The 18800-nt window shown below is 37.4% G+C and overlaps 1 protein-coding gene across 1 annotated transcript in view; it reads left to right on the top strand.

Annotated features, from left to right (window-relative positions):
- The first annotated feature begins 3539 nt into the window (after positions 1-3539).
- Positions 3540-18800, top strand: part of LOC122010369 — a 60120-nt gene continuing 44859 nt past the window's right edge. Inside the window, exons 1-2 of the mRNA XM_042566877.1 lie at positions 3540-3774; positions 15601-15682. Coding sequence (XP_042422811.1) covers positions 3737-3774; positions 15601-15682 — 120 coding nt within the window. The 5' untranslated portion in view covers positions 3540-3736. The remainder of the gene's footprint in view (positions 3775-15600; positions 15683-18800) is intronic.

The following is an 18800-nucleotide window of genomic DNA, read 5'->3' as shown; positions in this document are numbered from 1 at the left end:
GGGAATAGAAAAAAAATCTAGATTCGTGTTGCACTAATTTAAATTGATTAGAGAAATATTAAGTTAACGAAACACCAGTTTTAAAATAAAAAAATGAAAAAAAATTCACCTCCTCGATTGGTGGTTGCACCAAAGCAGAGCGCTTGCTCGATACTAGTTGTAGGACCGTTAGATTCGATGGGGGTGAATATCGATTCGACAAACACGAGTATAAGCGCGGAAAAGTAAAATAGACAGTTGTTTTACTTCGTTCGCCTGTGACGACTCTACTCGAAGGCCGTGGTCCTTGACCACTTTCGTTGGGCAATCACTAGCAATTGAAATAATGATTACAAAAGAATCATGCAGTGAATGCTAATGAAAACTAAAACAAAATACCGACAAGAAGGGAAAAGAATGGGCGTAGTGTCGGAGCTTTGTTGGCGTCGCTTGAGCGTTGAGCGATAAGATCGGCGAGAAGAATTCTCGACTTGATTGATTGATCGAAGCTCCTGCAGGGCTTCTTTTATATCTTTTTCGGCGCTGGATTCCTTAGGCGCTGGAATGTGCCTGTTGTGATGCTCCACGTGGCGACGACTCTGCTGGATATAATTTGGGCGCCCGGACCACCTTGTTCCAGAAATCTCCTTTTTCCTGCAAAACAAAGTTAGTCCGAGGTAATATATATCCTGCAAAACAGATTATTAGCACATTTGTAATAGTATGAATTGGCATAAGTTAGTATGACTTAGATTCCGTCTTTCCTAGACCGGAATCTAGTCACGATCTCGACTTAGACATCCGAAATGGATCTAAGCCGGATCGACGCCTAATGTCCCCTTCCCGGGAACACGTCCTCACAGTCACTCCCCTCCAGTGACTTACCTCACTTACCTGCCAGACGTCCGGTTAGCCCGTCGACCCGTCTGGACTTCTCGCCAAGCATCCGGTCAGCCCGTCGACCCGCTTGGACTTCTCGCCAGCTATCCGGTCAGCCCGTCGACCTAGCTGGACTTCTCGCCAAGCGTCCGGTCAGCCCGTCGACCCGCTTGGACTTCTCGCCAGTTATCCGGTTAGCCCGTCGACCTGTCTGGACTTTTCCTGCACACTTGATCAAAGTGTCAGACAACAACAAAACTAACTTAACCTATTTGTCATTCATCAAAACCTGGGTTAGACCGTTAGTGCTACCCGCACCAACAGGTTCTACCCAAAAGGTCTCATACCAATAGAGATATCTTTTCTCTTATAAACCCATGATTTTTCCCATGTGTTTTTAATGTGGGACTATATTTACAATCTTGCAACCCCAACAGTCAAAGTATAAGCCTACATGACCAAGGTGACTTGAATACCTCAAGTCGAAGGGAACTTGTACTCGAGTTGTAATAAGAATTTCATAGACATATCCATATATGTAAAGAATCATATAAAACCTTACAACATGTCATTCCAATGAACTAGTTAACTAGCATCTACATTTAACTTTCGCCATCTTAATGTTTCCAGCTAGTGAATTACAGCTGCTTGATTAAATTAAGGAGTATCACCCGTGCTAGTTTTATAGAATTTATAATGTCTGATACATTAATTCATTGATTAGAAAATATTTCAATACTTTTATAATTACACATGTAGAGACACTCACTAGTTGAGATTCAATCACATGTTCTCTCATGTTATGAATTATATTGCAGACATCCAGTAAATGAGTTTAAGACCATTAAAATACATAGACAATGTCTAATCAAATAGTGAATATTTATTTATTAAAATAAATAGTACAAACTATGAGGCTATTGCCTTACGCCACCTCTCAAACATAACAATCATAACTTCGAAGCACCACTAAAGGAGACAAATTTATTTTAACGAAACTACGTTGAATGTAGATATTGACTTCTCTATTTTTGAGCACTTAGAAATCCACTCGGATTCAGGATTACTTCTCTAGCACTCTGCGTTGATTCTTGACCAGCTAGACATCCTCTAGAGTACTGCGACTCCATTCCCGAGCACTTGATACCCATTCGAAACTCGACCACTTCAGTATTTAGCATTTGCTAATCAAGCACTCGACGTCTTGACTCGGCAATCCACTTGGCTGGTTTAGCATCCTGACTAGATGCTCGACTCAATCAACATTAGCAGTCAGGTGACATCCTGACTTAGACTGGACTTCCCACTTGGACTCAAGAAGCAAACACTCAGGAGCACTCGTCGCTTAGCTTCCTACTCATGCCCGAGAAGCACTTGGCAATCAGCTAGCGACATCTCATTCATGCTCGGACAACCCGACAACTCATCTTTTCGACAAGTTTGAGATTATCAGTTTAAGCCATCTAACAGATAAATTTGAAATTGAATTTATTATAATTTTTAATTAAGAATATCCCTTATATCTCTAATAAATATTGTCCAACACTTAATACTTGGATGTTAGCGATGTAACCAAGTTTCCCTTTTCCTCCTATCACCAACAAGTCAAATTGAAACTATAAAGAAAGTTTTACAATCCAACTTATAACTTGTGATACGCATCATTTTCCAAAGGGACGTTGAAAGTGCTAAATGAAGATAAATTGTTACCATGCTAGTCTATGAGCTTATTATTGGAAGAGAAAGGAAGATAACGGGAAAAATAATGAGTGATATTTGTTTTATGACTTTGATAGATGAAATTGAGTAAAAAAAATAGGCATCTATATCTATATAGATATAGACACACACGTAAAAGAAAAAAAAAAGAAAATCATTAGGTAGGCAGACCATAATATTTAGCTAAAAAAAAGAATAAAGCAAAAATTATTTAAAATAAGAATAATAAAATAAAAAAGAAATAACTTCATCTTCTTCCAAAATAGAGTCAATGTTCTACTAAATATTCTGAATATTCTAACATGCCACGTGCTCTCTACGTGGCAGTAGCATAGCCTGACGACAACCTCATGCTTGCCTATTTACAGCAATCTTGTAAAGACCTTAAATTCATAATCATCGTGATTACTAGACTGCGATTGCAAGCTCGCATTGTCAATATATGCGACCACGCGTTTTAGCTTGACAGCGACGCTGCGAGAATTTAGTGGGTTGGGATTAGGATCAGAGATCACGTCTTTTTAAAGGATGAAAAATTTATTTGGCTTAATTTTGGATAAAAAAATATCAAAATAAATCCATTGAATACTGGTAGATAAATTATGGATGCATATTGAAATAAATAACTATGTAGGTACAAACTATGCCAACACGTGGCAACAAAAATAAATCCATTGCAGGTACTAAATATTTATCTTTCTTTGATTTTTTCACTAGGTAAAAAACAGAGAAATGACTTTATTATAGAGTAATTTATCTTTTCTCCAGTCAACACTAGCACTAACCGCCCGTCCCGTCCCGTCCCGTCCCGCCCACACGGTCCGAATTGAACGCTATTTTCATGTTCGTAGCGGTCAGAGGAAAGATCGGCAGGCGAGGACCGACCCTCCACAACCGGTCACCACTAACATTGAGCACGTGCTCCTCTCGTGCCGCGCCGACTCGATTTCCCTTTCCCTTCCTTTCTCCCTGCAGGGAAGACTCCACCGCAGGTCTTTCGACGCGACATCGCGAATCAGATCAGGCGGAGGAGGCGTCGATCGGAAGAAGGAAAAGCTCCTCCGTTTCTCTCACGATTCCTCTTCCACGCTTCCCCTTTCTTGTCTTCTCGCGATCGTATTCACGTGTCCTCCCTTCTCTGTTTCGTCCCGATTCCTCCATGGAGCAGCTCGTCAATTTCATCATAAGGCCCCCCAGGTGCGGAACTGTCTCACGGATGTCTAGTTCTTTATTCCTTGTATTTATTTCGTGCATGAATTGATTGGATAGGGCATCTATGCTTGATTTGTTGTCGAGATTTTTTGATACAGCATGTTGGAATCAATGATTCTCGATTAAATTTCACTCTGATTTTTTCTCCCCCTTTAAACCTACAATTTATACTGTGAAATATCAATTGCTTTGATGCAAACATATTCCTGATAATGAAGTCACCTAATCTGGATTAACCGATCGTATTATGAGATTAACCGTATTATGAGATTAACCGATCTTCTGCTGTCTAATCTGAACTGATTTAACTCAGACATGATGGGGAGATAAGGGGAGGGGCATCATTTCAACAGCTCCAATCCTTGACACGACAAATTTCCAAATGTTCCATACTGTCTCTGAGCACCCAAAAAGGTTCCATAACCCTACGCTAGCTCATCTATGTGTTTACTTATATTAAACACATTCCTTTTGGTATTCATTGTCTTTGTTCCTCGAGAGAATAAAGATGGTTTGTTCATTTGTTCTCAATAACTCAGGACATGTATTACCAATCCTAGTTTTATAATATCTTTTTTAACAAGGTCCTCTTAACTCAATAACTAATCAGATTGGACACTAGATTAAAAATCCAGCTTATCTGACATCTTTTTAGCACTGGATTAGGCAGTAATGTATCAAGTCTCATGTCATTGGATTAATGAAATTATGAGTGCATCCGCAATGTGCATAAATGAATAATTACTCAGAGTTAAAAAGGGTTAGAGATATCAACTAAACTTTATGCTTATCTTGTTAAGCCTTATTATTATTATTAATTTTTGCCTTTATTTGGATTAACACATATTATGCTACATCCACTTTGATGGAGGTTAGAGAGAAAGAAGAAGGTCCTAAGAAGGGATAGAAGTTAGGATAGAGGAGTGATAAAATATTGCCTACTTGGATGTGGTGGTAGACCCGACTCCGGTTCGGAACCTCCGGTTTGATGATTTAAAAAATGTCAACCCTTAACCTTCAAAGGTGCATACTGTTCATGGTTTGGAATTGCTAGTTATGATTCGTTTTATAATTCATGATGGTTCAAGATATATATATAATATTAAAAAAAGATGTAAACTTATTTAAGTTGTCTATCTATCCACTTAGAGTATATAAAGGAATTAAAACCATGTAGTTCGTTAGTTCATTTGGTGTCAAAATCTTCCATTTCATCCTTTGAAAATTGCATTCCTTTTATTCTGTTTATAGATTTTGTCCAATCATCAAATAGTGCTTGAGCTTCTAAAAAGTCTTGAGTCAAAGTAGATTGAGAAGAATATTATACTAAACCCTAAACCTTCTTTACTTTTGATACTAATGTTTTTTTTAATGTAACGTTAACATTATTATATTTTAGTGTGATGAGATATTATTTTTCATTAATTTTGTATGTTCGATGATAGTATTCAGTGTGTGTGTTTATATATATATATATATATATATATATATATATATATATATATATATATATATATATATATAATGTTATTGTTGAGCAAATTATATCCATTGACAAACTTATTATTGGATATATCGAACAAGTCAAATAGTCTCTATAAACGCAACGTTGAATGATTAAAAATAGAATAAGTCAAATGAGAAACCTATTAAGAGTTAAATGAGATTAATAAATTTAATGAGTTAAAGTCTCATATTAGAAAATTTAAGACAAATAGGTTGAAAAATTGGCTTCAATGGAAAGGTAAAATAATCCTACATTGAAAAATTTAAAGCAAATAAGTTAATTATATTGAACCACACCATTAATATCACTAAAATATTATAAATAGTATTAAATAAAAGGCTTTCAATTGAAAAATCTAAAACAAAATTTAAAGTTTTTAAAAATAAATACTAGTGAATTGGCAGTTAGCCGTTGGTCAGACCACTGGTTCACCTATTCACTTGGGGCCCGACCCTTGGTTTGTTTTGAGATGGATCGGCTAGCCTATTGACCGGTTCTGATTTCAAGCTACGTCTAGTCTAAATCGGACGCAGCTTGTGGTCAGGTTTATATAGAGGAGGTTGATGTGCAAAATTCGTAAGTGCACGATTGACATCAAGTAATAAAAAATTGAGAGAATTATAAGAGAAAGAAAACAAATTAAGAAAGCATGAAGAGTTGATGGGGAAAACCGATTTTGGGAAGCGATTATAGGACTTCGGTTTCACCACGATGATTGTTGACACCCTAAATATAGTTTACTCTTTTACCTCAGTGTTGAAATGCATAAGGTGGCCTATCCCGAGGTGCCTGATATCTTCTTTTGGAATGATACTAGTGTGCCTACCCAAACACGACGTCTACTTTCAAGGTAACCTTACTAAAGCAACTGCTTTATAGGGAGACTCGATGCCCCACGGTCCTCTAGGTGCTACCCCTACTTCGTGACTTCGAATCGGGGTAGACCCATTAACCTCTGTGATAGCCAATGGTGTCCTCGAGAGGTTTTAAACTACTTTATTGAACAAACCCTCTAACCTTGGTCTTTATGAGTTAGAGAATTAGGCTTACCTCTCGGTCCTTCCTCGCATCCCTATGGTATGAAAACACACGCGAGTATCGTAGTCATGTATGCATAATAAAACTAGATTAAGAATCAGCACATCATGCGATAAAAAGAGATAAACTAATAGAAAACGAATGTCAACAATGCATCGACTACTCCCTTATTCTAGAATAAAAAAAACTACTCCATGGAGATGGAGTTAGGACACAAAAACATGAAGGAAAACATTCTACAACTCAAATCAAAGAGAAAAGAGAGAAAACTTAGTTGTCGTGTGTGTCAGCATTTCCATATGAACTCCAAGCTATCAGAAGGACGAAATCTTAATGGCTTCTTGGAAACGACACTTTCCTAGGGTTCCTTGTCATAAAAAAAGCCCTTCTTTTCAACATGAGGCCCTTGGATTCTTTTAAAGCCTCCAAAGCCTTCCTAAGTCATGGAAACTTTTCAAAAATACTTGGGTATCACCACCGTACCATGGTCGTGTGAAAAAACATAGCCAGGTCGTGTTGGCTACTGGAAGTTACATCAACGAGCAATAGTCAGAACACAACCGTGCCTAAAAGCACAGTTAGTTCGTGCTTTCTTCTATAAATCCAATTGTTGTTCTGTTTCACGCCTAACTCTTCAAATGATGCACGATCGTGTCAGGGGACACGGTCAGACTATGCATCATGCTTGAAAATCATGTTTCAAGGCCCCTTGTCTCTATTTTAGCTCCGAATTCGCATCTTATCAATAAATACATGCAAAGAGCAAATATTTGAAAAAAATGATGAATACAATGCAAAGATAATCAATGCATGTCAAATATGCTCATGTGATAGAACAAATGCATGTAAAATAACATAAAAACATATGTATGGAACACACATTAAATACTCTCCGACTTAAACTTTTGTTTGTCCTCAAGCAAAATGTATAATCTAAATCCTATGTGTGTGAATAAAACATCCTAATCCCGGCGAATTTATCAAATCCTATCAAATGGTTTCACTAATGAGCATGGGCATATAAACCATTTTAATGTGGCCTAACATGAAAGTTCTACGTGCGCATTGCAATATGACTTGACTTTCAAGTATCGACTACCAATTATAGTCATTTCATCATGCCACTGTGTTCTCAAAGTCTCCGGCGCATGTCACTTACTTGACATGTGCAAGGATCGTCCCCAAATGTTTTGCATTCTCTACGCAAGGTCTTAAAGGAGTATTCGGTGTTGAGAGAAATTGACTGATATTTTCAAAGTAACCTTGGGATCCTAAAGGGTCACCTAATTTGTTTTTTTCCAAATCACTGTCTCAATGGGGTACCATGTTGTTTCCACTCACGAACAAACACATCTTTCATTAATATTTTTTTTTCTCACACTTTCAAGAGCACAATTTTTTTTCTAATGAGATTTACAACCCAAGTGTTCTTCAGTAACCAAAATGCAGTGGGGGTCACCTAAGAAACCAAGCTACTAGTCCAATTGTATGATTCCTAACTGTTTTCAGATATATCAACTATTGAGATCAAGTATAAGTGAAAAAAAAAGATAAAGATACAGGCAAGTAGGCCAACACAAAAATCTTTCGATAGTGCTCATGTCATGCTTAACATATATAAGAAAAAAACAAATCGCTAAAGATATGAGCATTTTTTTCATGAAAACATAGAGTTTTTCTTGCTAATGTTTTACTTAACAAACAAATAAGTGCATGATGGCATGACGAATATAATGACACGATGATATGAAAGAAAAAAACTAAGCACATGATGATCAAGCAAAAACTAAGTTAAAAACTAATCAAAACTAGGAAAATCTAACTATACTAACTAAAACCCCCCAGACTTGAATCTAGCATTATCCTCAATGATAAACAAAAATTAGGAATCCTATTAAAAACTTCCTGAAACTAAAAGGGGAGTTGGCCTCGAAAAATTGGGTCCAAGAAAGTTTTTGACTTCACGATTGTGTGGGAAAACATGGTTTGACCATGTTCTATTCGGGATATTTTTGTTGGCAACGTTCAAGGATTAACATGGCTGTGCTTTTAAACACGGCTTGCCGGCGTATCTTACTGTTAGTGGACATGGCCGTGCTTTAGTCGGGAATGTCTTCCATGCCTGTGATTTCTTGGCCTTGAAAACACATAAATCAAGAAGGAATAATAGAAAGAACAATCTATACTAAATACAAAAAGAAACTTTGTTGCCTCTGAAGAAGCATTTGTTTTAGGTCATTAATGAAATATCTGGTTCGAGGAAGTTTTGCTCTTCCTCTCTTTCCATAGACATGTTAATGAAATATCTCTGCAACCTTTCCCCGTTTACTTTGAAAGATCTTACAGTTGCATTCCATATATCCACAGCTCCGTACGGGTATACCCTCTGAACCTTAAAAGGTCTTGACCATCTTGATTTCAATTTCTTAGGGAAAAGTCTCAACCTAGAGTTGAAAAGCAACACGAGGTCCCCTTCATGAAATTATCTTAGTACAATGTGTTTGTCATGCCACAGTTTGGTTCTCTCCTTGTACGACTTGGCATACTCATAAGCATCAAGCCTTAATTTACCAAGTTCGTGAAATTGAAGCTTCCTCTTTTCTCCGATGGCTCTTAAATTAAAGTTTAACTGTTGAGTTGCCCAATTAGCCTCGTGTTCTAACTCTACCGGAAGATGACAATGTTCCCATAAACTAATTGAAATGTGGTCATACTGATGAGAGTTTTATACTCTCTTCGATATGCTCATAACGTGTCATCCAACTCCAACGACCAATCTTTTTTGGATATGGATACCATCTTCTCCAAAATGCTTTGGATCTCCTTGTTTGAAACCTCCACTTGTCTACTAGTTTGAGGGTGATATGGTATTGCAACCTTGTGATTTACTCTATACTTCTTGAGTGCATTCTTGAATTGCCTTTCAATGAAGCGAGAACCTCCATTGCTAATAATCGCCCTAGGACTCTAAATCTAGTGAATATTATTTTCTTGAAGAGCTTGATGACCGTCTTGGCATCACAGGTTGGGGATGATATGACCTCCACCCACTTTGATACATAATCCACGACCACCAAAATATAATTATTATCGGATGATGGGAACGGTCCCATGTAGTCAATCCCCCAAATGTAAAAAAGTTTGACCTCCAGAATGATATTTAATGACATCTCATGTTTTTTTGGAAATATTTCCGGTCTTCTGACAACGATCACAAGCCAACACATACTCCCGAGCGTCCTTGAATATGTGAGGCTAATAAAATCTAGCTTGTAAAAACTTTGGCCGCTGTCTTAGTTGCACTTGCATGCCCTCTATAAGATGAATAGTGATAATGGTAAAGTATGTCCTTAATTTCGTCTTCGGGAACACACCTCCTATAAATAGTATCAGCACACTTCCTGAAGAGTAGAGGCTCGTCCCAAACATAATACTTGACATCTACAAAGAACTTTTGTTGATAGCTAAGGTATGGTGGCAAAATTCCGCATGCATGATAGTTTACGAAGTCCGCATACCATTGAGTGCCCAACTTATCAAAAACTAGAAGATGTTCATCTGGAAACAAATTGTGGGTACCTCATCATCTTTGTCTACTTGTATATCTTGCCGTAATCTTGACAAATGATCCACAACAACGTCGTCAGAATTGTTTTTGTCCTTGATTTTCAAATCAAACTCTTGGAGTAAAAGGATCCAGCGGATGAGTCAAGGTTTATTTTCTTTTTTTTGCTCAATAGGTACCAAATAGCTGTATGATCTGTGTAAACAATTACCTTTGATCTGACTAAGTATGATCTAAATTTGTTGAAGGCAAAGACAACCACTAGCGACTCTTTCTCAGTTGTGACAGTTTATTTGAGCATCATCCAAAGTTTTACTAGCGTAGTGGATGACATATACTCTCTTGTCCTTCATTTGTCCTAAGATGGCTCCCACGACGTAGTTACTTGCATCACACATAGTTTCGAAAGGAAGACCTAACCAGGTGCTTGCATTATTGGAGCGGATATCCATGCCTCTTTTATCCTACAAAAAGCATCCAAACAATTTTTGGCAAAATTAAAATCAACATCTTTAATTAACAAATTTGTCAAGGTTTGGAAATCTTGGAGAAATCTTTTATGAAGAGTTGGTAAACACTCGCATGCCTTAGAAAACTCTTCACTCCTTTCATGTTTGTTGGTGGGGGTAATTTCTCAATCACCTCCACTTTAGCTTTATCGACCTCAATTCCCCACTCAAAAACCATGTGTCCCAATCTAATACCTTCTCTTACCATGAAATATGACCAAATTCACTTCTTCACATTTCTAAAAACTCTAGAAAGGTTAGCCAAGCATGTATCAAATCAATCCCATAAATAGAAAAATCATTAATAAAAACCTCCATTATATTTTCAATCAAATCCGAAAATATAACCATCATGCAACGTTGAAAAGTAGTAGATATATTACAAAGTCGGAGGACATTCTTCTATTGGCAAAAATACCATAGGGAATAAAAACCTGAATATTCATCTAAATAGCAAAAATCTGAATGCTTAGCTAGTCTCTCAAGCATTTGAAGGGAAGGGGAAAGTGGTTTTTCCTAGTTTCTATTCAACTTCCTATAATCAATACACATTCGCCAACCTGTAACAGTTCTAGCAGGGATTAATTCATTATTTTTGTTTTTCACCGAACCACATGTCCATGGCTTACCCACTGTCAGAAATAGGAAAAATCACCCTAGCATCTAACCATTTCAATATCTCCTTTCTGATGACTTCCTTCGTGTTGGGGTTTAGCATCCTTTGATGTTCACCGAAGATTTATGATTGTCCTCAAGCAAGATTCTATGCATGCACACGTAGAGGCTAATTCCTTTAATATCATCAATTTTGTAACCTATGACCCTCCTATGTGACCTAATTTTCCTAAGCAATTTCCTAGATTCAGTGGCATTCAAACTTGCATTGACAATAAGAGGATATGTAGAGTTAGGTCTAAGAAATTCATACCTGAGGGTTGAAGGAAGGGTTTTAAGTTCTACATGAGGAGGCTTGTCTTCTTCTGGCCTTTGGTCCGGGTTAAGCTTTCAATTCTTCTCTGTTTAGGGGAAACGTGGGGATTTTCATCCATGAGACGAGCATACTCGTTGACTCCATCATTCTTGTCCATAAGTTCTTCACTGGTAAGGCATACTTCCAAAGGATCATCCAACTAACGTTGAGGTGCTTCTTCTGCCATCACCTGTAGTAGATCCGCCTTGCAACAAACATTTCCATTAATCGTTTGTTTAAGAGTCTTAGACAAATCAAATTCAATTCTCTTTTCTCCAATTACTAAAGAAAGCTTATGATTTTTAACATTGATGATAGTTCCAGTTGTTACTAACTTCCTAAAATAATGGGGATCCGAGGATCCTCATCTATCTCCAATACCACAAAATCAGCCGGCACATGAAATTTCCAACCTTAACCGGAACGTCTTTTAAGATTCCCAATTGATACATAACTGAATGATCTGCGAGCTGCAAAGCCATTGTCGTTAGTTTCAAATCACCGAGACCCAATTTTTTACAAATAGAGGAAGACATAAGGCTTACACTCGCACCAATCTCACAAAATGCTCTATTGAAATTAGTTTCACCAATCATGCAAGGGGTTGAAAAACTACCTGGGTCTTTGAGCTTTTGAGGTAACCTATTTAGGATCAATGTGCTGCATTCTTTCGATATAAGGCCACAATTCCATATTCTTCCACCTTTCTTTTGGGTGATAGTATGTCCTTCAGTAATTTAGATTAAGTGGTCATTTGTTATAGTGCTTTAGTGAAGGGATATTGATGTAGAGTTTCTTTATCACCTCCAGAAACTTCCTGAATTGCTCACGCAACTTTGTCTTGGCTAATCGTTGAGGAAATGGTATCGACAGTCTATAAACCCTCTCCTAAATGACCCGGGGGGGGGGGGGGGGGGGGGATTCTTCTTGTTCTCCTCTGTCATTTGTTTCACTGGTGCCTCTTCCGTTCTTCTGAAGCTCTTCTAGGTTCCTACCACTAGATCTTGGTGGCAATACTCCTTGCTTTAACAACAAACACGACCTAGCTGTGTTTCTTGGCATGACCGTGTCATGTATTGCGGCAACTTCAAGAGAATCCTTATGTCTAAATCATCGTCGCTGACTGCCCTTGCATACTCTTCTGGTCTCTTGTGTAGGTATAATCCTTTTTCCGTCTAACTATTGATGAAGATTTAGTGCTATATTGTCAATAATGTCGTATGCTTCATCCAACCTCTTATTCATTAAGGAGCACCCTATAGTTGAATCTAATGAAGCTTTTCCCGACTATGCTACGCCAATGTAAAACGTGTGAATGATTAACCATTTTCCCAAACTGCTGCAGCAACCCTTTAAACTTGTCCCATGCTTCGAACAACGAATCTGTCTATGCAAAGCTCGTGATTTGATTTCTCAAATAAACTATCTCGCTAGGTGGAAAGTACTTGTTCAAGAAACGTTGCTCCAGCTTTTCCCATGTTGCGATGCTCCCCAATTGAAGAGAATGTAACCAAGTCTTAGCTTTGTCCTTTAGAGAGAGGGAATCCCCATAGCCTAATAACATCTATGGACACACCTTCAAACTTCAACGTATCACAATACTATATAAATTTCTCTAGGTGTAGATAGGGGCCATGCCTTCTAATTGTTTTTGTTGAATCATGAAAATTAATGCCGAGTTTAACTTGAAATTATCAGCATCAATCAGAGGTCTTATGATGTTGACCTTAAATCGCAATCAAACTAATATCAATTTGAAACAGTCCCGATAATGGCGCTAAAACTTAATGTGCAAAATCTGCAAGTGCATGACTATCACCAAGTAATAAAATATTGTCCATTGGGATCGTAAATTGAGTAACAATTCAAATTGCACAACAAACTATCTAAATCAATCATAATCAAGAGATTCGTGAGAAAGAACACGAACTAAGAATGTAAGAAGAATTGATGGAGGAAAACCGGTTTTGTGAATTGATTCTAGGACTTTGGTTTCACCGCGATAATCGTTGACATCCTAAATATAGTTTATTGTTTTGCCTCAATGTTGAAATGCATCAAGGTGGTCTATTCTGAGGTACTTGATATCTTCTTTTGGAATGATACCATGTGCCTACCCAAACGCGACGCCTACTTTCAAGGCAACCTTACTAAAAAGCGACTGCTTAGGAGGCTCTCATGATGGCTCATGGTCCTCTAGGTGCTATCCCCTACTTCATGATGTCGAATCGTGTAGACCCATTAAGCTCTGTGATAGCTAATGATGCTCTCGAGAGGTTTTAGACTACTTTCGTGAACAAACCCTCTAGTCTCAGCCTTTATGGGTTGGAGAAATAGGTTCTCGTCCTTCCCTGCATCCTTGTGGTCTGAAAATACATGCGAGTGACATAGTCATGTATGCATAATAAAGTCGGATTAAGAATCAAGATATACTAATAGAAAATGAATTTTAATAATACATCGGGCTACTCACTCATCTTAAAATCAAAAGAACTACTTCATCGAGATGTAGTTACAACACAAAGACATGAAGGAAAGCATTTTACAACTCAAATCAATGAGAAAAGAGAGCAAACTTGGTCGTCGTGTGTCTCGGTGTTTTCGGATGAATTTTAAACTCTCGAGAGGACGAAATCTCGACGGTGGCTTGGAAAGGACGTTCTCCTAAGGTTCCTTGTCACAAGAAAACTCACCCTTTTCATCATGATGCCCTTGGTCCTTTTAAAGCCTCCAAGCCTTCCAAATTTGTGGAAACCTTCCAAAAATGCCGGGGCGCAGCCATTGTACCACTGTTGTGTGGAAAAACATGACTGTCGGAAAGCAGTAGTGAGAAACACGATCATGTTTAAAAGAACGGTTAGCCTGTGTTTTTTTCTTGAAAGTCAATTGTCGTTCTGTTTGGCACCTAACTCTTCAAATGATGCATGACCGTATCAGGGGACATGGCTTGACCATGCATCATGCTGGAAAATCATGTTCCAAGCCCCCTTATCTCCATTTTAGCTCCAAATTCGCGTCCCGTTAATAAAAACATGCAAAGAACAATCTCCGAACAAAAAAGGATGCAAACAATGCAAAGGTAACAAATGTATGCCAAATATGCTCGTGCGATAGAACAAATGCATGCAAAATAGCATTGAAAACATATGCATAAAACACACACATTAGAGGTGAAGGAGGGGAAAGAGAGGAAATTTTTTAAAAAAATCATCTCTACAATTCATCATATTCGTCACTCTATTTGGAAAGTTGACAATGGTGGTTGATGTGATGTGGATCCAATAATAGTGTGTGGTGGTTCAACGATTGGATCTGACAATTATTGTGGTTCTACCATGGCTCGATGATGGTTTATAGTGGTTCTATCATCAACTTTGATGTGTGGTGATGATTTGATGGTAAAATTTGGTGTCTAATAATGGTTTGACGAAAGCCAGTGATGACCAATGATGGTGATGACTCAATCATATTTGGTGATGGTTTAATGGTGGCTGATAGTGATTGACGGTTAGTAATGAAGAGAGGATATATTGGTCTTTTTATCATTTTGCTCTTTCTCTTCATTCAATCCGTCCATATTTGTGTGGATTAATTTTTAATGTAAAGATAGGTCAAGGATCCTGTCTTAGCTTCCTTCTCTTTGTAGTTCCATCCAGGTGGACAACAACTCATCTTTTCCCTATCCCTCCCTCTTCATTTTGGCTCACACAACCTAAAAGACCATATATAATCAGCACCAATGAATGTACAAATAGGTCATTGAGAATATCTTGGACATTAGTTAAAGCCAACATAGTATTGGTTGGAATCGCCAGTTCTTCTGTCTATTAAAAAGCTTCACTCTGTAGACATATTATCAACACTGAATTCTTGTTTTGAGTCTTTTGACACCTTCAGTTACATAACTTCATTGGAGTGGGAAATCCTCAGCTACTACTAGCCTATACAATTAACCAATCTCTAATAGATGCAATTTATGGCCTTTTGCTAATGTCATTGCCTTATGCAATTGGCCAAATCTAAAATGTTCAGTACAGGTACAATACTTTATGACAATTTGCTGGACCAGCAGACCATGTGTGCCTTAGTTGGCATTATCAATAGCAATGTGTCTTGGGGATACCAAAAACTTATCTTTAACATGAGGAACACTATTATACCTCGTTGATATTATCTATGCTGCTTTTAGAGTTTTAATATCAATGTGCCTAATGCATTTCAGGGCTGATTACAATCCGCAAGATGATTTGTTAGACCAGGAGTTTATGCTGAGAGGGCGATGGTTTCAAAGGAAGGACCTGGAGGTAATAGAATTTGATGATTTTGAACACTTCATCGATGACATATTTCAAGTACAAAGTACTTTTTCTAGCATATCTCTTTGCAGTTTTAACAAGCTAGTAGAAACATCAGAGCATATGAAGCTTCATTGTTAGATTACCCAGCAGCCGCGTCGAAGCAGCGTGACCCAACGTCTGCGTCGGAGTCGTGTGACCCCCGGGGCCCCGCCGAATGGGTCAAGTGACCTCACGGCCGTGTCGGAGGGGTCGTGCGACCTTAGCTGTTGCGCGGGAGGGGTTGCGCTGGTTGGTTGTGCTTGGTCGGTTGCTTGCGAGGAGCATAATTATTTTAATTAAAATTGAAAACTTACCTTTGATTATCTCAATCAACTCTTAGGTATGATAGGGGTAATCTAAAGAGGGTTTAATAGCTGCCGCGCGGGAGGGATTGCGCTGGTCGGTTGCGTGCAAGGAGCAGAGATTTTTTTTTTTTAAAAATTAAAATTGAAAACTTACCTTTCATTATCTCAATTAACTCCTAGCTATGATAGGGGTAATCTAAAGAGTCTAAATTAAACCCTAAAGAAATTAATATTTTTTTAAAAATTTATTTATCTCTATATTTTTTTCTTTTTTAATTTTTTTAGTTAATATATTTTGTATTTAAAAAATATCAAAACCATATCGGCACAGTGCGATACGGTACCAAAATCGTATTGTTCCGGTCATAAACTGAAACTCCAGTATGTCTTGAGAATTTAAACCATAGTCTCAACTGTGACAACTTATTCCTCAACTTATCTTAGTTTGGCATTCTTCTCTGATCTCCAGTGAATCTTGAGCCACCGAGTCAATCAACTTGGCCGTGCTAAGTCTAGCTCTATGAGCTACTCCAATACCACCTTAATGCTTCTTGTTTTATGCTTACTTGGATGCCTCATGCAACCTTGTTTGAATTCCATCAAATCTTTAGGCTGTTGAGCATTTTCCCTTGGCTACGCCAAGGCTTCATCTACACTTGATCTTATTAAGTCACCAGCTCTGTGAGTTCTATTTGTATCTTGCCAAGTTCCTACCTAACTTAACACATATATTAAATACATATGCATACCTAACTTAATCCTTTCCCCAAACATTAAAAAACTGATGATTGAGCCCGATTGCTTAGGGCACAGTTGCACTGATAAATGATGCAACTTTTGAGTGTATATAGTTATAGTTTTTCATAGGTACGTGATTTTTTTAATATATTCATACATGACATGAAATCCATGGGCTTCCAAGACATCTGAATTGATGTTGCCTTTTTTTTTTTTTTATATTTAAATAGTTTCATTAAATTATCCTTAGGGATGGTACATCTCTACTGGGATCAGAAATGGAGATAATTGGTCATAAAATTCTCTGTCCATATTACTTTCATTCAATAATATGCTCACCAACCTTGTGCAAGCAAGATACTTGCAGTGGTGCTATTCTGCCTTGATTCTTGATTTCCTTTTTGTGAAAGATTGGTATAGCTTCACAAAAATTTATTTAACCATGACACCTTGTCTTGTTGAGTTGCCCACTACTTAGATTTTTCTTTAGCTTAAATACTATCTATATATATACACAGGGTATAGTATTTAAGCTAAAGAAATTAAAAAATAAATTTAAAAAATACATTAGGAGATTTTTATTAATATATACTTAAGTTTTACTGATAATCTATCTATAAATCGTAAAATGGAGGAATGAGAAATTTTCTCCTTTTTGCAGATTTTTAAACTAGATACACATGGTAATTTCAAATAGAAGCTGTCTTTGAGATAACTCCTTCACAGACGAATCTCTCCGTTCCACATATAGATCCAGCAGTTGCAACCTACACAATAATTTATTTATTTTTTTCACTATAGGGCTATTGTGGTTGTGACCTGCATTTTTGAGCTCTTGCATCATCTTAGTCAACTGTTCATTGTCAGTTTTCTACGTGAATAGGTTATTGAGGTGCTACCTTGCTGGAGGCTAGATCAGGCAGTGGAAAAGGGAGGAAAAGGTGATAAAAATGCAGTGATTGTGGAGAAGAATGGGAAGGAGAAGCTAGTGGTTTAGGAGATAAGGAGGACCATTAAAGTTGAGCTGAAGTTTGGCTCATTTTTGAATTTCTTGAGGGTAAGTCTGTCAACTTTTTGAAGATCCTTCTGCCCACACCTCTCCATTTTGAGTCCTAAACATGCAACTTGGTGTGGTACTGGTGGCATTCCCCTTTGATTCAACATGAATAATTATACTGTTTCTGTGAACTTATGACTTGCTTCTCGGGCATGATCTTTTGTTGGATCTTACTTCATCCGTTACCCATCTTGATGTTTACCCATAGTGATTACCCCTACTTCATCTACAACAATCAGGGAGGTGAGAGGAAGAAAGTGGTGAAGAGATTGTTGCAACCCAAAGAGACCACAAGGCCTTGCTCTTGTGAAACATTAAGGTGCTAATCATCAGATTAGGCAATCAAGATGTAGAGGTATTGATTGATGCAACAGAAAATGGATTTGATGTTTGATTGATTGAATGGGTGCAATCATTTATGGATTGCAACAATGAGAGAAAATGACATTCTGCTATACTAACTTACCTACGACCATTTTGGTCAGCATTTCTAACCAAATTATGCTAATTCATCAGCATCGAATCAACTATTTTCCTTTCCTTTTTTTTTGTTTGCTTTTTAAATGGAGAAAACATAGTCAATTAAGAGAGATGAAGTATAGTTAATAGTTGTTTAAATGAATCACGATGCTGATAAGAATCAAAGCCATGCTATTTGTAGTCAAGCATCCTTGCCATTCAAAATGGGAAAAAAAACTTTGTCCATAACAAAATTAAATTGAAAAAGATACGGTCAAACTATTGCCATTTTAGCAAGATACTAGGAGCAATACAAGTAACATGGAATTCTAGAGTTCATAAAGATGGATTGAAAAATTAATTAATATAATTCATTTTGAATCAATATTTTGTTTCATACTATGTAAATCAATAAACTTTTGTGTTATTTATTTATTATTATTATTTTACTTCTATGTTTTTTAAGACTATTTGCTTAGCAATTGTTTACCAATCTGAATTCATCTATAGCTATAAGCATTACGGA

Source organism: Zingiber officinale, chromosome 8A (assembly GCF_018446385.1).
Source record: "Zingiber officinale cultivar Zhangliang chromosome 8A, Zo_v1.1, whole genome shotgun sequence".
Classification (NCBI taxonomy): Eukaryota; Viridiplantae; Streptophyta; class Magnoliopsida; order Zingiberales; family Zingiberaceae; genus Zingiber; species Zingiber officinale.
This window is presented reverse-complemented; position numbering and strand designations above follow the sequence as displayed.